Here is a 22,275-nt window from a genome sequence, read left to right on the forward strand (position 1 = left end):
TTTCGATATATATTTTTATACCCTTGCAGAGGGTATTATGATTTCAGTCAGAAGTTTGCAACGCAGTGAAGGAGACATTTCCGACCCCATAAAGTATATATATTCTTGATCAGCATCACAAGACGAGTCGATCTAGCCATGTCCGTCTGTCCGTCCGTCTGTCCGTCTGTCCGTCTGTCCGTCCGTCTGTCCGTCCGTTTCTACGCAAACTAGTCTCTCAGTTTTAAAGCTATGGGGATGAAACTTTCGTAGAAGTCGTATTTCTATTGCAGGTAGTATATATGTCGGAACCAACCGGATCGGACAACTATATCTTATAGCTCCCATAGGAAGGATCAAAAAAAAAAAACGTAAAAAAATTCTAGCTCCGGTGTTTTTTTTAATTTTACCTTCTACTCTTGGGAATATTTTTTTCTATATATTTCTGAATTTCGGTTTTTTTGTTTTTTTAAATCGGATCACTATATCATATAGCTGCCATAGGAACGGTCGAAAAATTAAATGGAAATTAATGGGAAAAAATTATATCTTTGTTGGTTTTTATTACATTCCCTTCTTCTCTGGGATATGACTATTTTGAAATATTTCCGAATTTCGATTTTAATTTTTAAAAGATCGAACTACTATATCATATAGCTGTGATAGAAACGATCGAAAAATTAATGTGAAATAATAAGAAATTTAACATTTTTGCGATTTGTAAATTAATAGAATGATCTGCAAGGGTATATAATCTTCGGTTTGCCGAAGCTAGCTTCCTTTCTTGTTATTGTTATTTTATTTGTTTTTTTTGAGAATTATTTGCAGTTGGTGCAATTAAAAGTTGTATTTATTTTGTCAGTAAGTAGAAGCGGATGAGCTGAGTGAGCACTTTGAGTTGGAGAGCAGCCTCCTTACGTAAGAGGTGGTCTCGGATAACAAGACCGTCTGGAGCCAGTCTGCGTTAATATGAGCGAAACCTGAGTTCCTGTTCCTCCGCGGACAATCCATCCATCTGTCCATCCATCCATCAATCCATTTGGCCATCCATCCGTATCCGTGCGAGTGAGTTCCTCGGGTGTTGGCTAAACGTGATGCACTGCGCGTGCGCAAAGTTGCCCATTTCGGGTCCCTCTTCCCTTGCAGAAATGATAGCGATGATAAGGCCATCGAAAGTGATACTAGACATGCGATAGCGGATCACGGACATGGTAAGCGAATACCTTTGGGAACAAGCCATCACGAAAGGCGCCGCGCGAGAAGAGCTTCTCCTCTTAGCCTCTTTTATTTCGTTTTTTTTCTGTTTTTGCCCACGAACCTGAGACCCAAGTGTGCAGCTTTTAGCCTTGTCAACTGATCTCGAAGCGTTTTCCATATTTAAATGTGACTAATGGAGGTCTCTTGGGAATTTAAGATGGTGTATAGAAAAAAAAAAAAAATAAAAAGAGTAGAAAATAAATGTAATAAATCGCATTAATTTTCTTTCAGTTTTTTTTAATATTAATATTTAATTTCGCAGTTATCTTAAGCTACATTTGTTAGAGCTTGGATTATCAAACAAATGTTTAAGTATTTAATAGAAAGTAAGTTAAGTAGGCCTTAACAAAAGATATATGTATCGACCATTTATCTGGTAAAATCGCATTATCCAGCATTATCCACTGTGTTTTTATTTGCGGGCTGTTCGGAACGAAACCCGGCAGTGATTTGATCGCATTTCCAGGCAATTGATATGCGGCCACTTCCTCCTGAATGGAGTTTGGATGTTTGGATGCCTTCGAGGCCTTTTAAAAGGCCCACAGATATACAAAAAAAATACAAAACAAAAGAAAAAACTCTGCTGTTAATTACAACAGCAACAAGATGCCGCATTGCATTAGCAGAAATCAAACATGCAACGCAGCCAAGAGTCAGCCGAGCAGACAGATGGATGGATGGATGGATGGAGGAGCTGCTACCACCAAATAGTTGCAACATTTTCAATTATGAAATGCTTCTGCTTCTCTTTCAGCTGTGCAGGTTGTGCAGGTCCGATCCGATCCGATCCGAACCGATTATATAAAGCGAGGCGAGCGTAAATCATAAAAGCGGCGAATGTATCTTGCAGATACCGAAAATTGCATCGCAGCGCAGCGCGTGCCGTCAGTTAAAGGCAACAAAAACATAGGGGGAAAAAAAAAGGTTAGCTCATCGAAGAAGGTGGCAAAGTGGGCGGGGGGCGGTGGTGCAGGTGGTGCAGTGGGTGGTGGTGCAGTGGGCTCCTCTGTTGTTTTTGTTAATTACACGGCAACAGCAGCCGGTTGCTGGTTGCGCATGCGCCACAAATTTGTTGCATTTACGCGAGATATTTATTATGATTTCGCCGAGGTTTCTTTTTTTTCTGTCTTTTTTTGTTTGTTTTATGAATGCGGCAAATGGTAAATGGAAATTGAAGAGGAAGATTGCATGATGCACTACTGGATGCGGTTGTTGCTGATGGATTTCTTAACTTTTGGCCATTTTCGAGACGTTTTGATTTCGTTCTAATTGCAAATTTGAATGTGAATAACTTTGTCAAAAATTGCATTGAAAAAATAATTTAAAAATATTTAAGTAACTTAGCAGGCTGCGAATCTAAAGTTCAAGTCACCCCTTTCGTAGAACCCATACTCTCCCCACTCTCCCCCGACAAACACTTTTACTGCGTAAAATACTAGTCAACTTACATTAGTAAATATTCTTAAAAAAAAAAAGCATTCAGATGTCCCAGCAGAACACACCGAAGATCAACAACGATGAGCAGAGCATGCGTTGTTTGCAGTGCATGAAGGTGGTGCGATGCTCCCGCTACGATACCGGCGGTCTACTCCGTCACATCGAACTGGATCACCCCGATTTGTTCGCAGTGGCCAGTGCCAGGGTCAAGAACATCCACAAACTGGGATCCTTGGAGTCGGCAGTCGTGGTAAACGGAGGCAGCAAGTTGTCGTCTCTCACCGATTCCGATTCGGAGTGCAGTAAGTCGAGTTCACTTTAGCATAGCATATCATAAATAAAATACAAGAAATAATAATATATTTGTTACCTTTAAACTATCTTAAATTACACTAACTAATATTTCCTTTAAATATTCTCTAATTCTTTATTAAACAGTTAAGCTCAAGAGGAGGTTTTCTGGAGAGAAGGCGACTAGAAAAGTTCCCACTGCATGTCCAGTTTCCCAGGATCATGTATGTCAGAAGACCAAGAAACAGACGTGTCCAAAAACGCTCCAAAAGAATCAGATTTATCCGAAGATCAAGGCTCAGTCCTCTCCCAAATCCCGGAATCCATCGTGTTCCTGTTCCGAGGACGAGGCGAAGCTCTTCCGGAAGATGTCCTTCAAGGTGTCCGTGAACAAGTGGTGCCACGCAGACGGTGGCAGTATCTTCTGCCCGGCCTGTGGCCACAAGAGACGTCCTGTGATCAAATCCGCCGCCGAATTGTACTCCGGCTGGTGCTCCTGGGCCAAGTGCCTCTTCCCCTGCCTGGCTCCCCCGGATGACGGGGAGTATCTCTTCTGCAGCCGCTGCAACACCTTCCTGGGCATCCACATCAAGGCGGCCAGGAAGTTCAAGCCGAACAAGGAGTATTCCTAGAATCGCATTTCAAATAACCATTGTGTTTTCCCCAAATTATTCGTTTATCTCTTGGTTTTTAAGTATCATGCGATATGAAACTGAGTTCAACTATTGAATAGTTTCTCTAATAATATATGTTATGTAAAAAAAAACAATAAAAGTATCATATTGTGTTTAGCTTAGGATAGTATGGATGGTATTAGTAGGATTTATATTGAAGTTCTTAACGTCGATATTTTTAATAGATATGCTATAAATATTGTGATTAAATTGGGAAAATATAGATAGGAGTATAGCATATAGGTAAGACAGTATTAAAGGATTTGTATCGAGGTCTATATATTCAAGATATATTCTAAAAATATTGTGTTTAACTTGAAATTTTTAATAGATATTCCATAAATATTGTGTTTAACTTGGGATGGTATAGATGGAAGTATAGGATATAATTAATATGGTATAGTAGGATTTGTATTGATATCATTAAGATCATAATTTTTAACAGACTTTGTTTAGCTAGAAATGGACAGTTTATAGAGGTCTGTAAGGTCTCTAACCAACTATATAGCATGTGGACTACTCTTTCCTCTAGAAGACTTAACTTGAGAGCCCCCGAAAAAATCTTGTAGCTTCCCAAGCAAATAAACATGACATGAAGAGGAGATCTCGAACTCGGCGTTGTGACAGATATGAGCAATTAAGTGTGTGGAGTTAGTCGCTTCTTCGGGTAGTGGGGGGTGGGAGGGGGACACCTGGGCCCAGGCCACCTTGGTCTTGGAATGAGAAATAAGAAATGTGAAGTAAATGAAATAAGCGGCGAAAGATGGACTGGCCACACGGAGGGCTAACGGAAACTGCTGACCACTTAGCCAGTTCGGCCAGCTTTCATCTAAGTCGCAGGCACCATATCTTTTATGGCAATAAAAACATATTACGAGTTGTTCGCTGCTGCTGGTGTTTCTTACTCCGATTTTGTCAGTTGGTTGTTCGTTTTTGGCTGTTGGTTTTTGGGCGCAGTTAAAACGACACTCGTCTTTGGGGGTCAAAAGGTGCTGAGAACGAGCCGCCAAATGATGCTGAAATTGTGGAAAACCGAAACTTGTTTCACCTGAAATGAAATGCTACTGCTGCTGGTGTGTTGAAATATACATATATGTGTATCTTGGACTTTTGCCAGCAGATGAAGTAAGTACTTTCCCAAGGAAATCTATAGAGAGAACCCCGTGAAAGTGCGCGAAAAAAACCAAAGGACATTTGACTAATTGGTCAGGCAGCTGATATATCTTCTCAGAGGACAGAGGATTTAGGGTTAGGGATTTTAACACGCAGACGAGTGGCCAGGGGAAAGATCAGCATCATCATCATCATCATCGTCGTAATCATCCCGTTTTGGGATGCTGCCCTACTTGCGCCCCGGGGATCTGGATCTGGATCTGAATCTGAATCAGAATCTGGATCTTCTGATCTGTCACCCTTTGGCTAAATGACGAATAAAGAAAATAGGAAGGGAAAAGGGGTGGTGAACCCATAAATCAACAACGCTTGATGAGCAGAAACCCGTTTGGCGACTTAACCCAAACCCCTTTCCTTATTCTTGAACAACATCCTGTTCCGTTCCTTTCCTCTCCGTCACGCTAGATTGGTTTACCCTTTCCCCTTTTGATCTGCTGACCAATGTCCGTCCGAGGGGCACACGAAAATCTTGAACTTTCCAGCCCAAAAACTAATTGAATTTTCCGCTACCGATGTGATGTGATCTCTCTTTCGACCCAAAAGGGTCCATGTCAATTTCATTAAAAATGTCCGAGAATGTTCTTTGAACTTTCAACTCTCGGGATCTTAGGGATGCTAAGGGTTGGCTTGGCTTTCGTCAGGGGTTGTGGGGGTTAGACCAGAGTCAAGGGCCATTTTTGGGTTAGAAAATGTCAGATTTTGCACTCCATTATGGAAGCTGTACAGGGGTCGCAATTGGATTTGAGCCAATCAAAGCAGTTCCCTACTTCGAGGCAAGCAAAATAATTTTTAAAGGGAATTTTTATTAAATTTCTGGTTAATTGTTTCGACGATTTATTTTAATATTTATTATAATATTATTTAATGCTAGAGTTTTTTAATAGTTCACCCAAAAACATAAGTATAGTATTCCATTTATTTTTTTTCCTTTATTTTAATAACGACCGTTGGTCATCCTTCGACGAGGTCCTGCTAATCCTTGACCGAAACTTGCCCTGCTTTAATTTGCCCGGCCATTCAACGGACACGTCCTGGACTTTCAGCTAAAAAAAAAAAAACAAAGGCGGCCACCAAAAGGAAAAAAAAGCAGCGAAAACCGTTACGCCTTGGCACAATGCCCAAGGGTCCTGCCAGCTTGTCCTTTTCCTCCACAATTTTTCCTATCCCGATCTCGTTTCTCGAGCGCCTGCAACGCCAGTCACTGACCTCATTTCGATCGGCTTCGGGTTTTACGTCCTTCCCCTTCGTCCTTTCTATACCTCATCCTTAGGATATCCCAAGCTCGACTGGACTTGCAACTGCGAAACCGAAACAGTAACAGAAACAACTTGCAATTAAGGCTACTAAATGCCCGCGAGTATCGAGGGGCCAGTATCTGTGGGTCTAAAAAACAGGGAACCGATCCAAAGATAGCAAATATGGAGCGTCTTGATAGGGAACAAGAAAACTTGAAGCTTGTTTATTGCAATGGATATAAAGATATTTATGCCGGAGGTTGAAAAATAATAAAATACACATTCTAGCCAAACTACTTTATTCTTTTACTGTAATCGCGAAGTCCTTGACTTTATCCATCGGATCTCGAGTTTGAAGGGCCTGAAGCTTGAGTTTAAATTTTCTTTAATTTGAGATATTTTTAAGTTTAAAACAAATTTTAAGGTGCTAAACAAAATATAAAAAAATAAATAAAATGTAAAAGCCCATTAATAGAATATTTTATAATCAGTTAAACGAGGTTTGACTTTCAATGTTTGGACAATTATTTAGGTGAAAAATAATGATCTGAGTTTTTGATAAAAATAAGAGTTTTTTCCCATAACTATTCCAAAGGTTGAGCAAAATACATAACCCATTTCCAAAGATAGCCTGGGAAATCTCGCAGTGCGATAACCCCCATTGGCCAGCTAATCCCATCAATAAGATATTATATATTTCGCCTGCCCTCCGAAAGACGAAATACCAGAGATAAATCGCCGCGAGATCAAACTCTCATTAACCCAGAAAGGATGCCCGAAAGGACCTTGGCCGCGGATCCATAAATTATCATTTTAACGGCCGAGGAGCAGGGGCAAGGGTCGAAAGGAAAAGAAGTGACTGCGTCATAAAACAAATTCCTAATCAAGGGATTCCGGATCAAATTGTAATACGCATGTTGACCGCTCCGAAGACGAAAACGGGATGACCAGGACTGGTCAGCCAAATGAAATATGAGTTCAGAGGGGGGATCCTCGGCTGGTCAAGCGTGTAATGCATAAGGATGTGAGAATATCTTCGGCGGTGGCAATTTCACAGAGGTCCGGCCCAAATCAAGATCATTGACCAAGAAGGACCAGCCTAACTAATATTCAAATGAGGTCGCCCGAGGGCCCGTAAATTAAGGCGACTGCCGCTGATGACTGCTGACCAACTGCAGTATTCGCAGGGTTAGGGGGGTTAGGGGGTTAGGAGGGGAAGGGTTAGGACTTGAGGTCAGGATCAGGGGAAGGGTGACGTGACCGGGGTGAGTAACGAGCGCAAACTCATTACAATGGGAGCACAACTGGAAATGGAAATGGAAATGGAATTTGGGAGGGATGCAAGGGAAAACTGCAGCTCACTACTATCCCACCTTAAGACGACCTCCGAAATGAGACCAAAGACCAAGGACCAGCAACCCCTTTAGGGTCCCGATCTCGAAACTGGACAATGGTCAGTAGTCCAGCGTCTACTTAATGTCCCAACCTCATTTGCATTTTTCTCGCGATCTTGCGCCTTCGTCCATTTATTTATTTGTATATAGTTTTTAGGAACTTCGGAACCTCGGACGATGGGAACTTTCCTGCTCGACCGTTGGTCACTGGCCCCTTTGTTCTATATCTCTATATAGATGTGGTCCATTGTCCGGCGAAACGTCGCCTATTGTTTTCCTATGTCATGTCCGACAAGAACTGCGACTAGAGAACCCAAGGAACCCCTAAGCGAAGGGGCCAACAAAGCTATTTTCGGGGGCAAACTCGTTTGTGTCCCGGGTTCAAGTGAGATATGTGAGTATGGGATAGCCAGGCATATAAGAAATGACACACATATTTCGCGGCAATCATTCGGTACCTAACAGCTGTGATCCCAGATCAAGTCACTAATTATATGCCCCGATTTGGGAGCAACTTTTTGGGCGGGAACCAAAATGACAGAGATGTTAGGAAGCTTTCTTGTTGCAAATATATATATCGCTTGTCTGTATAATATTATAATTTATATTGAAAATCTTAAACGAAATCATAATTTAATATTTAAGAAGGGTATTGTATGGCTTTAAATAAAATATCTAATTTAATGAACACCACATTTTGCCTTATTTTAATGTTAAAAAATATCAAAAAGACTCTTTATTATCTTTATTATTATTATAATATTTTTTGATATGTTAGGGTAATCCATTTGTACATAAATATCAATTATTGTACTTGATAAATCAGCGCACATCCATCATGACCGATGGCATATTGATGTGACCTTTTGAGCCGCCTGCGGTGACCTGTGGAGTGAAGTTCAGCCAGTTAATTACTTAATTTCATGCAGTTTATGCCCCGAAAGCCAAGCCCAGGCCAACATCCACCCCCGGGATGAAGAGAGGTAAACCCAAACCCAAAAAACCGAGACTAAAAACACAAAAAAAGAAGAGTCAACAGCTCATCATGGGGATGTGGAAATGGGAAGGGAAATGTGCGCTTCGCTCGGCGGGTTGATGCGGCGCTTAATCGTGACTTTTAACGCACATCCATCCAGAGGATGGGCAGCCACAGCAAGGTGAGGTTAAAGGTTACAGGGTGTGGTCCTCAAACAAAACAAAAACCCAACACCACCACCCACGCCCAGCGGGAAGGCAGATGCTTTTTTTGGGGTCGTAATCCCAGAGGTTCTGGCATTTTTGGATGGCAGACGTCGAATAATTGCATTTGGCACGCTCACTCAACGCTGCGTTTTCATTTCGATTCCAGACTCTAGACTCCAAACCAGACATCTGACATTTGGTGAAGGGAGCAGGATAAAAGTGCATTGAATCCTGCAAGAGATTCACACAGAAAGAAAATTTGCTATCTTAATAACCAACTTAAAGCGTCAAATCATATCGTATCTCTATAATGCTATAATATTTTTCTAGGATGGTATTTTATTTACATTATTGTCTTGCAGTCCTCGGTTCCTTGAGTTAGTTTTAGTTATCATTACAGTGATCTCTGATCTTCTTTTTAACTGTACAAAAACTGAAAAAATCAGAGAATGGTGAGCGAAAAGTGAGGTGCTCTTGACTTGTACCACATATCCGTATTTCCTTCCGCCTAGGAAACACTTTTCCTTCTCTTCATGCTTTAGTTTCGTTTCCCTTTTTTTTTGCTTTTCTTTACGGTAGACGGGCTTTCGGCCAGCTCCATAAATATAATAATTTTCCATACAAAGTATGTGTATGTTTGTTTTCCATTTATACAGCAGACACGAAGAGTCTGCCAGTTTGAGCACCTATTAAACTTTAAAGCAAGCAGCACATTTTAAAGCTTTTCCAATGCATGAAAAAATATATAAAGTATATTGAATATATATAAGCTTGTGTATTGAAACTAAAACAAGATAAAAGTTGAAATTAGAATCATGAATTCATGGATTTATTTATTATCTTGTTATCTGTTCAAAACAGTATCTATTTTTTCTGTAAGACCATTTTTGACCAAGTTACAGCAAAAAACGAAAAGAAAAATTCATTTTTTTTTTACCAAAAACGCAGATCCTAATTTTTTACAAAAAATAATTCGTTTTTTGACCGTAACAATGAAAATATTGATCCAAATATGGATTGTCATACCTTTCTGAACTCGTTATTAAATTTCCAATCGATTGGCATTTAAACCTGGACTTTTTATTTTTTGGCCATTTTTCGCAAAAAATTATGATGTACCCCCTTATAAAAAAATTGAAAATTGGCAAAAATTTTATTTTTGCCAGATCACCCGGAAAGTGTCATAGATTTTTTTATTATCTTGTTATCTGTTCAAAACAGTATCTATTTTTTCTGTAAGACCATTTTTGACCAAGTTACAGCAAAAAACGAAAAGAAAAATTCATTTATTTTTACAAAAAACCCAAATCTTAATTTTTCACAAAAAATAGTTGGTTTTTTGCCCGTAACAATGGAAGCATTGATCCAAATATAGATTGTCATACCTTTCTGAACTCGTTATTAAATTTCCAATCGATTGGCATTTAAACCTGGATATTTTATTTTTTGTCAATTTTTCGTAAAAAATCATGATGTACCCCCTTATAAAAAAATTGAAAATTGGCAAAAATTTTATTTTTTCAAGATCATCCGGAAAGTGTCATGGATTTTTTTATTATTTTGTTATCTGTTCAAAACAGTATGTATTTTTGGTGTAGTACCATTTTTGGCCAAGTTACAGCAAAAAACAAAAAGAAAAATTCCTATTTTTGTCAAAAACGAAAATCCCGAATTTCCAAAAAAAAACAGTTTGACCCAAGCAATGGAAATTTATTGTTTTATTACAATCCAATTAGGATTATAAGTAAGTCACAAATTTAGGGGTTAGTTACTCGGTTATGGCCCCAAACTGTACGTTTATTACCTAAACAAAATAAAGATCCGTGAAATGGGTAATGCTTCTTTGAACATCTCCTTGGAAGAAAGAGAGCACAAATTTCAGGTGATAATCCACCCACATTTGCATGTGAATTCAAACGACGACATTTACGCTCCAGATAAGCAGGCATTTCCCGGCATTTTCCCACGCCCAGCCAAACGCTTATCACCGGAGCTTTTCATGGGACCCGCATGGGTCTCCAAAAAAACTAAAGAAAATAAAAGCAAACCCCAGAGATCCCAAGCAGTTCCCAAATGGGAGCTCTGTTTCCCTGCTTCCTGATAAGAAGGCCTATATCTTTTGCCATATGGGCTGGACTTGGTTGGGATTGCTTTCCCGCCATTTGCTCAGCGGACCGAAGACAGCCGCCCAAGACCAAGACAGTTGTGCGCCCCAGGTGGAAATGGGAATGGGAATGGGAATGGAAATGGGAATGGAAATGGAAGGAGGTCCCTCGATAAGGCGTGGATATTTAGGAAAAGGAGGAACGGGGAATTGTCGTGTGTCGATTGTCGCTCTTCGTGTAACGGCTGCGATACTGGGAGAAAATCTTGTTACTTTGACAGTGTAACAAAAAAAAGTTAGATATTAAATGATAGAATCTGCAAGATGAAAATTTACCAATTACTTACAAACCTTAAAAAAAGTGCTATATAGGAATACATAGTTTTTTTATCGAAAAATCTAAATTCTTCTTGATGTCTATCTTTGTAAATTTTTCAACAAAATAAATATAAATTAAATATACATTTTGTTCGAATTTTCTCCAGTGTCACGTCGAGGATCTCGGAACTCTGAACTCGGGCCTCGAACCTCGGACCTCCTCCAGCTGACGGTATACTTCGTTGCACGGTGGCACGGGCGAGATTAGGAGGACGAATGCCAAATCAACTGGGGCGCTCGAGCGTTGCCCACAAACCTGTGAAAGGGGCGGAGGAAGTGGAGGAAAAGGCAAGAACACAGGGCCAAGGAGAAGGACGAGGAGGAAGCCAAGGAAATTACGGAACCCTGACCAAAAAAAATGACCAGCTGCCATAACACATCATTCCGCCGCATTCGTCACCATCTTGATAGTGCAACGTCAACTTGAGAACTCGGCCGTATTACATGTGGGTTGTCAAGGTTCCAAGGGGCAGTTGTGGAACTTCTTCCTTTAATTCGAGGCTTCCTAAGCTGATTAAGCCGGGAGGACATGGCTTCGCACTAAAAACTATCCATTTTAATGGTGGCAATAACTCCAGGAGTTCTTGAGATTCCCACAAAAATATCCCAGAAATATTATAAGGTTCTTTAATTAACCTCATTTCAAATAAATGTATTTTAATCTCTATAAGGAAATTATATACCTATCTTTTAAACATTAATAACATTTAATAATTTGATTTTACCAGATCATTTAAGATATTCTAGAAAATGCTAAAAATATATTAAAAATCGTAGAGAAGGTCTGGTTCCATATGAGGAGAACCTTATCAAGCCATCCTCGAAGATATCAAGAACTTCTGTGGGCAGCAGATGGACCCTGTGGCCCAAAAGAGCTGGCCACCATCTGTATATAAGTATAAAGAACCGCGAGGGGGAATGGGAATGGGAATGGGCATAAAAGGGGAATGGGTTCAGGTTTAGGAGGTAAAAAATGTCATGTGGGTTCGCCCTTCGAGTGAGCAGGGGCACGTGCCCTCTCAAGCGCGAAATGCAACTGCAACTGCAGCGGTGAGATGCCCCCGACTTTGGACTTGATCTTCTCGGGCGCCCTTCCCTGTTCTTTTTTCTTCATTTCTTATATATACAATATATATATTTTCCTGCTCATCTGGAGTATCTGGGTATCTGGGTAGCTGCAGTATCTGAGTATCTTCCCGTATCTAGCTATCTCCATCTCTTTGTGTGCACTTCCGGCGCTGCGGTTGAGTGTGCTCTACCTTCACCGATGGTTCCATCCACATCGAGAACACCAACATCATCACGATCATCATCATCTTCTCTTTAATTGCCTTTGTGCTGTCCTGGCTCTTGGCATTCCCGCAGGTTTTTCCTTATTTTCTTCGGGGCCCCTGTTCTTCTTTCATATTACAATGGTATACCATGGTTGCTATAAGAAATACTACCATATAGACGGGGTTGACTTCTGGCTGCTTTTATTATTTTTTTTTTTCTTTTCCTATTAAAACGTCCCCGGCATTGCAGTTAAATTAGATTAAGCAGTCATGCACATGTCTTCCGCCGGCCCCTCATCCTTTATTTTAGGCCTTTAATTTTCCTGCCCTTCGGAGCGTCAGTTGGAATCTAGGATGGGGTCAGACACCAGGATCTGAGTGGAGTTACATGGGCTATAAGGATTCTCGATAGGGTTTTTTATCACGAGAGTTGAATTCTTGTAATATTATATTGTATTATTATATTATATTGACTAGCTTTGTAATTTAAGTTCTTCAACTTAGGATCCCAGTTTATTTCATTCCATTTGTGGTAGAATTTTCTTTGTAATTTAAAGTTCTTTGACTTAGGATCCCTGTTCATTTTCTATCCTATCATTTAAAGTACAATTTTCTGATGACTTCAATCGAAAGGCTTGAGATCCTCGCAGATCCCCTCCATCGACCACAAACAAAACGAGATGCTGCAGTTGCAACTGCCCTGGCAACTGGCTACTTTTAAGCGGCAACCTTGGCAACTGCCGCGACATCCTGATGCTGCAACACGGAGCGGCCAACAGGTAGCTCCGCAGATCGTTGAACCTGTTCCTTTGAAAAGGCAACCCCAGCCCCTGGGTTTAATGGGCAGCCGAACAGGTGCATCCACATCCACGCGCTGCATCCCTGCCTCTCACATGATCGGAACTCGTAAATAAACGAAAAGCGAGGGGCACGTGCCGCTCAATGTGCAAGGATCGAGGATCGGGGATCGAGGATCTGGGATCTCCCCCTTTGGCCATTCTATCTGCAACTGCAACACATCATCGGCAGCGTCATTGTCCTCCTGCAGGATCTTTTCCCGTTCCCATTTCGGTTTCTGTTGATGATGCGGCGGTACCTGTTCTCGGTATACCAATTCAATCCACTCCTTTGTCTTCTGACCAATGCAAGCTGCATTTCTGCGGTTTCTTGGCTCGTGCCTGCCCTCGAAAAGAGCCCAACTTTGGCTCCAATTTAGGACAACACTGGGGGAAAAAACACTCGAGCACACATGCCCTCTTTTTTTTTTAATAACCCATTTCCAAGAAATGGCAAATAATGAGTTTAAATACGATTAAATAAATAATAAATAGTTTTTTATAAAAATAAAATATATTTATTAAAGCTTTCAATTTAATGATACATTTTCTTAGAGATTTTCGCTGTGCACGGACAGCTGAGTTCGGGCTTTATAATTAACTTGGCCGCAGCATCCTCAGCCCTCGAGAAGGGACAGCTGAAAAGGACTGACTGTCTGTGTTGCTTTGGATCCACTTCATCATCGCCTCGTGCCAACGGCCCAATTAGGCGACCAATTATGACTAAATAGGCGCACCTTTCTCCTCTCCCCGAACCCTCGTGGGTTAATGGTTTATGGAGGTCTCGAGCACACGCCCACAATCGGACAAATCATTGCGTAACTAGGTCCCGAGAACCCCGATTCCTTGGGACGGACAAGAAGAGGATCGGCCGAAACATCTGTCCCGGCAATCTGTTGTTGACCCGCCGCTTCTCACACCTTTTTCGGGAGTTTTGGGTAAAAAAAGAGTGGGGATTAGGGGATGCACTAAAAGAAATGGGACTTGATATGATACAATATCTACCTAATATTTTAATTAAGACAAATCAAAGGTGCTCAAACGTATTAAAAAATATAATATATATAATATAATACATATAACATTATCATATTATCGCCTTATTTATTTATTCCTTTTTTCCTTTAATTTTTCTCTGTGCTGTTTTTCATTTGATGAGTTCAAAAGGGGAGTGGAAAGTAAGAAAGATATAGACTAGAAAAGACAGAGCCATAAAAGTGTCCATAAATCAGTGGATCCATATGTACATCTGCTGCTCTCGTATTTTAAAGATCATCAGATTTGGATAAAAAATACCAGTAAATTTGTATATAATATTTGCAAAAGAAAATACTACAAACTAGAAATAATGTTGCAAATGTCGCACGATATCAATGAAACCAACCCCAAAAAGTGGGTTTTTAAGGAAACTAAAGAGTCGTGAGAAAAGCAAATTCATTTGGAAAAACATTAAAATAAGAATAAAATGGAATAAGGATTGGTAGATTTATGGATTAAAATTTAATATTACAAATATTATTTTAAGTTTCGACAAAACTGTCAACTAAGCTTAGTTAATTTCTTAAAGCATTCATTTAAATTGTACTAAAAACTAAGCGTCTCCCCAGAGAATCGCATTTACGCACATGATGTGGGCCTATGACTTTGCATGTCTGCCTATGAAGTATATGGTATATGGTATATATACAGGAGATTAGAGACCCCTTCTCTGCTGATGTTTTATGACCATCGTTGGGAGTATGAATCCCAATCCCCAGATCCCCAAACTGCCGCGCGATGACTTGCCAAAAGCGGACATTGTTGATTCGTCCGGAGTTCGGAGTGAATCGCCACTGTGCTTGAGCTCTTGTGCGGAGGTGGTGACACCCGAGTCCACCCCCTCGGCCACACCCACTTTTCCACTATCCCACTATCCTGCTGCCACGTCAGAGAGAACAGAAGGAACCCCCCTGGATTTTTGCCTCGTCCTGTGTGCGCACGCTTTTTATTTGTCCGACAAACAAAAACGCAAAACGAACAACACAGAAACTTTCCAACTTCCCATTTCCACTTCCCATTTTCCCGCTTTCCCAGTGGGCGGAAGCCAAACCATCGCGGGTAATCTTCTGTGCGAGTATGGGTCATGTATCTTGTGGATACACGAATATATATGTATGTATCGCTTTATATGTAGAGGGACGAATACAGCTGCCTGGCTGCTGCTGCTGGACACGGAAATATCGATCCAAAATATCGCCGTGACTCACTGTGAGTGTGCACATTTGGACACTGGAAAAAACTTTATAAATTGTAGATTTCAACATCAGAAATTTACGAGAAAGTTACATAAAGTAACTAGCTAATTAAATCAATCCAAAATCTTTTTAATAAGGGTTAACATTCTTAAAAATGCTTATACAATTCTTATTAGTATCTTACACAGAGAAAATTATACAACGTTTTAGGTGCCGTTTTCATATAAAAACGTTTTAAAAATAAAAATTAAAACGTTTTAAAAATGCAAAGTAAAATAAATTTGTATGAAACGTTTTACTTTTTAAAATGTTTCACCCCTTATTTTGCACCTAAAACTTTTGATAAATTTCTCTGTGTAATTTTTTGAAATTTTATTTATTTTTAATTTTTTTTTTAATTGTAACTTTTTAGTCCTACAAAGTTTAGTTTTAGTCACAAATATAGTTTTATTTATTCCGGTGTCTTTCATGGAAGGGGATAGGTGGCGCGATTTGAATTCCGCTAGGAGAGCGCCATCTAGCGGCGGAAGACATAAAACAGGGCCTGGTTCGCAACCCTTTTCTTCTGTCCTCCTTTTCTCCTCCTCTCCTTTCCCCCGGAACTGTTTGGCCTGTGCAGTGAGGCATATATCCGGAGTTCTCCTCTCGGGGGTGATTTCCACGTCGTCTAGGACAAAACGGCCCAGCGGAGGAGGCTTTTGCACTGGGAGAAAAGGGTGTAATATGCAAGGCAAAAGAAACTGTACTTTATAGTAAAACCAAGTGAATGCCTATAGATTTCCGCAGTGTAGAATACCATATTCAGGGGGCGACAGATTCAGGTTACACACCTGTTCTTTTCTCTTCTGACCTGTCCTGCAATACTGCACCCCCTTTTGGCCAGAAATCAATAAAACCGAATGCAACGCCTCCCAAATAAGTTGTCCACACGGGGGTCTTTCCAAGTAAAACTTTCATCGGGTTCGATCAAAAAAAAAAGTATGTTGATAGTGGGTTCGTTACAATAAATAAATAAATAGGCAAAAAAAAAAAAATGAGGACTTATAGCTTATGGGTGGTCATCTAGGACACGAATCGCAGATTGGTGCGCTTCCTGCCGCCGAACTCGTTGAAGTTGCGACGCACCGCCTGAAGAACCGCCTGCTGGGCCACCGGATCCACGGGCGATTCTTCGGAAGAAGAGTCCGAGGGGCTCACCGACTTGGCATTCGCCTCCGCTTCCGACTGTCTGCCCAGGATGTTCCAGAAGGGGCGTGGCGTGGTCGTGGTCGGGGCATCCTTGTTGATGTAAATGCAGTTGATGATCGGCTCGTCGCCGTAGAATTGACGATTCTTGTTGCGCAATCTACGGCGCTGCTGCTGCTGCTGGCGTCTTCGCTTCTGCTGTTGCTGCTGGCGGCGACGCTTCTGCTGTTGCGTCTTCCGGCGACGCTGCTGCTGCTGCAACTGCTGCTGCTGTTGCGGACGACGGCGACGGTAGCCTCCGATGGAGGAGCTGCTGGAAGAACCCATGTTGCTGCTGGGGCGGCGACGCTTGTTGCTGTTGCTGCTTGAAATGCTGATGCTGCTGCTGCTGCTGCTAGATTGCTTCTTCTTCTTCTTGGTTCTACGCTGGCTGAGACTGCTGCTGCTGCTGCTGGCAGGCTTCTTCTTCTTCTTCTTCTTCTTCTGCCCGTCTGTAGAATTGCTGCCCGAAGAATTGCTGCTGGTGGACGAAGAAGAGGAGGCAGAAACAACTGCAGATTCCGAATCCATGGCCACTGGCTTCTTGATCACCTCGATGGGGGTAGCATCCACCTCCTGATTCTCCAGACTCTGCTCCGGCTTCTTCTTCTTCTGATCCTTATCCTGCTTCTTCTTCTTCTGATCCTTATCTTTATCCTGCTGCTGCGGCTTCTTCTGCTTCCTCTTTGTAGTCAGCTCCTCTTCTTCTTGAGCCTCCTGCTTGCGTTTCTTCTGCTGCTGTCGCCTGTTCTTCTGATTCTTGTTCTTATTCTTCTGATTCTTCTTGTTCTTGTTCTTCCGATTGGGCCGCTTGTTGACCACAGGAGCAATATCGCTGTCATCCTCGCCAGTCACCCAGCTGGCTATCGTCGAGACGGGCTGATCCTCGCTGATGATGTGCTCCTCGTAGGCGCCCAGTCCCTGGAATGCAGGCTGATCCCGGAAGAAGCCATCGTAGCCGCCGTAGTGGAAGTCATCGTAGTCCTCCTCCTCGTCGTAGTCATCCTCATCGTAGTCATCGCCACCATACTGATCCACCACCTCCCAGGGCTGGACGAAGGGATAGAAGCTAACGGCCGACGACGGATCCACATCCGATTGCACCGGCTTCAGCTCGAAGACGGCATGGGTGTCCGGATTGACCTTGGGCGGCTGGTGCGACTGAACGACCACAATGCCGGCATCCTCGGCCACATTGGCATGACTGGCAGCATTGGCCACCACACTGACGCCCTGGTTCAGATGGGCAGCACTGGTCGGCTGCTGCTGCTGCTGCGGCTGCTGAAGTGGCAACGCCAAAGCGGCGGGCACAAAGTTCGACTGCGATTTGGATGAAGATTGGGATTCCTCCACCTCATCATCATCCTCCTGATCATCATCGTCGTTCTCCTCCACATCCTCCTGCTCCTCATGGAGCGGCGACTCCAGGTGGACACCCGTCAGGGCCACATAACGCCTATTGCTATTCTCCACCTCCTGCAGCACAGCTCCGCCCTCGCGATGCTCCTTGGCTGGCAGAGCCTCCACCTTCAGCGGCTGGGAGCTAACCGATACGGATCCTGATCCCGAACCCGCTACCGATCCGGATTGGAGGGCACGACCCGATCGCTTGCGCCTGGTGACCACACACTGCGACTGACTGCCGTCGCCGCTCAGCTGGCGACCCTGGATGTAGAATCGCTTCAGCTCGTACTCGTCGCCGTTCTCGTCCACCTCGATCATGGTCTCACCGGAGGCCCCGGCGGCCAGCAGGCACATCCAAAGAGCCAGAAAGGCCCACACACAGCAGCGGCTCCTCATCTTGTCTATAACTGAGCTAGCCGACGATCGGCAACCGGCTTATATTAGCTCGCAATCGCCGAATCGCCAAGGCAGACCTATTGACCCACAGTTAATTGCCAAAAACGTGCTAGCAGATGTGCTAGCTTAGCTACCCAGCTACCCAGTCTATATGGTCAGATCAGCCAGTTATGGTTACAGTTTCCTACGAACCCAGAGGGCTCTGAATTATTCATCAGCTTGGCAGCACAGCATCCCAGCGTCTCTTCGCTTTCGGGGGCTTTCTTCCGAGAAGAACCCGTTTGGCTTTTGACTTTCTGTTCGGGGTCAATGGATCGACCGGTCATTAATAACCCCGCGTCGATGCGGATGAAAGTTTCGGCCAAAAAGGGCCCTTTGTGGGTCATCTAGGTTGGGATCGATTTGCACAGAGCAAAAATTAATAGAGCTATGGATAAAATCAAAATTGAATAATGTTAAATGCAGATGGAAAGTGATATTTTTTTAGATTTTTTAATAAATCAATAGGATTAATTAAAATATTAATAATTAATTAAGTTAAATAAAACTATAAATGCTGTCCTGTTTTTTTTCTGTGCATAAATCCAAACCCTTTTTCTTTGGGAGTGGAAAGTTGAACATTCCGCATAAACTTCGCAGTTTTTAAAAATAGATTTAGTCGCTCTATTGACTAAATTTAAACCCCAGACATTCCTGTCCACAATTGAGCTGAGCGCTTTAAGATTTATTTCGACCCAACAGATGATTTATCCGACTGTTAAAAAATATAACCAAGAACGAACAAAGGAAGTCGGAGGTTTGGCACTGACATTTCTAGATATTCCGCAACCAAAGGTTAACTCACACGTGGTGCGAAAGTTCAGTGATGGAGGTTTGCAGCTAAAAGCTAAAGTTCTGAAAGGGTAAATACCCTAATAAAATATTATTAATAAAGTTAAACAAAAATGTAATTTATTCCATTTAATAAAATTCCCAGTATGATTTTACGGTAATGAGATTCCAAATATTTATTAATACTCCTTTAAAGCTCCTCGTTCTTTAAAACACTGAAACAATAAACTAACATTTTTTATATCAATAACAAATAAATAAAGAATGATAAAAGAATATACCCCATTTCTATAAAGAGTACAGAAAGCGAAATTGACCTTTGACGGAAAGTCAGGAAAAAAAACCAGCGAAGAAAGAGCGATAGAAAAAGCAGATTTCTTAGCGGGATTTAAGTTTCTACGACGCTGAGTCAAAAACGAAATTAATTTATTGAATTTGCTGCTTATGAAAGGCCCGAAAAAGAGACATTTAGCGAAAATGGCCAACAAAAGCCAATAAACATTCCGAGCCACAGTTTGACCCGCGTTGTTTTACTTAAGTCCGACTAACTTAAGTCAGTTGGACTAAGCCAAAGGCAAAGCAGCAACAACAACAGCAACAGCTACGAAAATCACATTCTCAACGGGGACATCGTTTCTGAGCTGCGGCCATTTATTGTCCACTCTGTGTGAATGCTAATGAAGCATCGTAAATTTCCAGGGCCCCGAGAGGAGAAGAAGAAGAAGAGGAGCCCCGGGCCAAATAGTTGGGTGTGATCCAGGTCCGCCGAAGAATCCAAGATGGGTTGATGGATTTTGGATAGCCGCAGAAATACCCTCTCTTCAAAAACAATTGATCTAAAAATAAAATTAAATAAAACCTTTTTCTATTCATTAAATATGTATAAAAAAAAGCTTTGTAAAGAATAAATTGAAATTGATAACCTTTATAACTTTTAAATATTTTAGAAACAATTATACAAAATATGAATGAAAATTCCCAACAATATTTAAAATATTATAATATATAATTAATATTGAAAAGTGACATTAAACATTTATTCTGATTTACATTCCTCCAATTTATTTAATACTTTAGCACAACAACTTTCTTTTCACGACCACAAATCAATTGCCAGCCTAAGGAGATGTGTTTAACTGTGGAGATAAATAAGTGCTGCTCTTGTGCATAATAATCGCGATGTAATACAGTAATTCTGCAGCAGCTTTTATTGGTATGTCACGCACGTTACCCAAGCAGCAACATTAGCAGTAGCAGTAGCAACATCGGCAGCAGCAGCAGCAGCAGCAACATCAACGAGCAACACCAGCAACAGTAGCTCTAACAAGTAACAACACACCTTGTTCTTGTTCTCGTTCTCGTTCCGATTCTGATATCAAGTGCTGATTACACACCCAGACGAATGGAAAACAAACCGAACCAAATCAAATCGGCAGAAGAAGTCGGAGGCGAGTTCACCAAACGATATTAGGTGGGAATTTGTTTCAATTTGGTTCGCCTTACCTTTTATCACAATCAGCCTCACCAGCCCGCAATCTGTCATCGACCCATTTGAGGCGAGACATCACAGTCCCTGCTCCACTGTACACCATATATATATATATACATATTTATCCCCGATCGTATCGGAGTGAAGTGGAGCCCAGAGAAGTGACCATTGTCCAAATGCTACACGAATCGTGATCGTCCACGCAGTGGCTGCAAAAAGTAGAGCAACAAGGGAATATAATAAAAGTAAATTGTTTAAATATAAATGTAATATGGTAAATAAAAAATGTATTTAAAACATTACAAATTTTTAAGAATTTTAAATTTTTTTAATTTTATTTATAAATAAAATATTTATAAATATTTTTTTTAATTTTGTATAATTCTTGTTATACATATGTATTTATTTTTTAGGTAATATAAATATTTAGTTCAATAGGATTTATAAATATCAAATATTTTTTACCAAGTTAGGGACACACTTCCCATCGCCAGTGCTTAAACATCCCGCACCCAACCCACAAGATGGCCCACCTGCAATATATACCCACACTTACGTACACACATATCTATGATAAACCCAAGCGATCTGAGCAATCGTATAAAAAATTGACGCACGCAGCAAGAAAGTGCGTATACGCAATTAGAATTCCATTAACTAATTTCTTCTCATTTGCATGGCGCACTTTCTAAGTGCATAAATGCCGAAAAAAAAGACAGCATCTCGCCGGTGTAATAGTAATAAATAAAGAACTTTCATTTGCATTTATTCAAAACAAAAAGGGTCCAAATGAAACGGGGAAAATAAAAAAATAAAAAAAAGGAGGAGAAGAAGAACAGCGGTTACCGTGAATTTTTGGATTTTTGTTTGCCGCTTTCGTGGCGAGCACACACGGAATTTATAATTAATTCGTGCATTAAATTTTCGAGTATATTATATTTTTGGTTTTTTTTTGTTTTTTTTGGCGCACAAATCAATAAGTTATATGTGAGAGTTTCAATTCAGTTAATGAGATGCATGATATCGAGGAATGTGCGCTGACACAAATATGTAAATATTCGATTTCTGGTTATTATTGCCGCTTTATTAGTTGCAACCGGCGGCGGCCAGTGGAAAGTGAGGGAAACTGGTTTTCCCACAAATCACAGCAGCAGGCCAATCCCAGTGCATCTCTTGTGTTTGTATATATGGTTTTCTGTATCTCGAGATTCCCTGCAGTTGCAGTTGCAGCGGATCGACAAAATGGCGGGGCCGAAAAAGAAGAAACAATATGAACACCTCCATTGGGTAAAAGTAAAATTGATTTTTCCTCATTTTATAGGTGACCCAATAAAGAGAAGCGCTTTGCCATCGCCTAATTAAGAATTCTCAGCTCGTGTGTCTTATTTATTTTAATTTTAGGCCTTTCAGCGTGTTTTTACAAGAGATATTTGTTGTGCTGGCACGCCCCATTTATTTTAGATCACGATTTGAATATTTAAGA

General features: G+C 41.2%; 2 protein-coding genes and 1 long non-coding RNA gene across 3 annotated transcripts; 2 read left to right on the forward strand and 1 right to left on the reverse strand.

Moving 5' to 3' along the window:
* The first annotated feature begins 2,620 nt into the window (after positions 1-2,620).
* Positions 2,621-3,755, forward strand: LOC108055214 (uncharacterized). The gene is made up of 2 exons (XM_017138483.3): positions 2,621-2,975; positions 3,112-3,755. Exons 1-2 carry the CDS (start codon positions 2,720-2,722, stop codon positions 3,594-3,596), a joined length of 741 nt encoding a protein of 246 aa, XP_016993972.2. The 5' UTR covers positions 2,621-2,719; the 3' UTR covers positions 3,597-3,755.
* A 12,624-nt stretch (positions 3,756-16,379) lies between these two features.
* On the reverse strand, positions 16,380-18,468 carry LOC108055213 (probable serine/threonine-protein kinase kinX). The gene has a single exon (XM_017138482.3). The coding sequence runs from the start codon at positions 18,428-18,430 to the stop codon at positions 16,511-16,513; it is 1,920 nt and encodes a 639-aa protein (XP_016993971.2). The 5' UTR covers positions 18,431-18,468; the 3' UTR covers positions 16,380-16,510.
* A 1,850-nt stretch (positions 18,469-20,318) lies between these two features.
* Positions 20,319-21,082, forward strand: LOC138913935 (uncharacterized). Its single transcript, XR_011419821.1, has 3 exons — positions 20,319-20,516; positions 20,684-20,774; positions 20,832-21,082. It is a non-coding gene; the product is annotated as an uncharacterized lncRNA (long non-coding RNA).
* Positions 21,083-22,275: the final 1,193 nt, after the last annotated feature.

This window comes from Drosophila takahashii, chromosome X, assembly GCF_030179915.1.
Source record: "Drosophila takahashii strain IR98-3 E-12201 chromosome X, DtakHiC1v2, whole genome shotgun sequence".
NCBI classification, from domain to species: Eukaryota; Metazoa; Arthropoda; class Insecta; order Diptera; family Drosophilidae; genus Drosophila; species Drosophila takahashii.

What these genes read in the sequence shown, in the direction of transcription:
- LOC108055214 (XM_017138483.3), top strand. Translation starts at nt 2,720, where the DNA reads ATGTCCCAGCAGAACACACCGAAGATCAACAACGATGAGCAGAGCATG. An exon ending in CGATTCCGATTCGGAGTGCA is followed by an intron (nt 2,976 to 3,111) that starts GTAAGTCGAGTT and finishes TTTATTAAACAG; the next exon opens with TTAAGCTCAAGAGGAGGTTT.
- LOC108055213 (XM_017138482.3), bottom strand. Translation starts at nt 18,430, where the DNA reads ATGTGCCTGCTGGCCGCCGGGGCCTCCGGTGAGACCATGATCGAGGTG.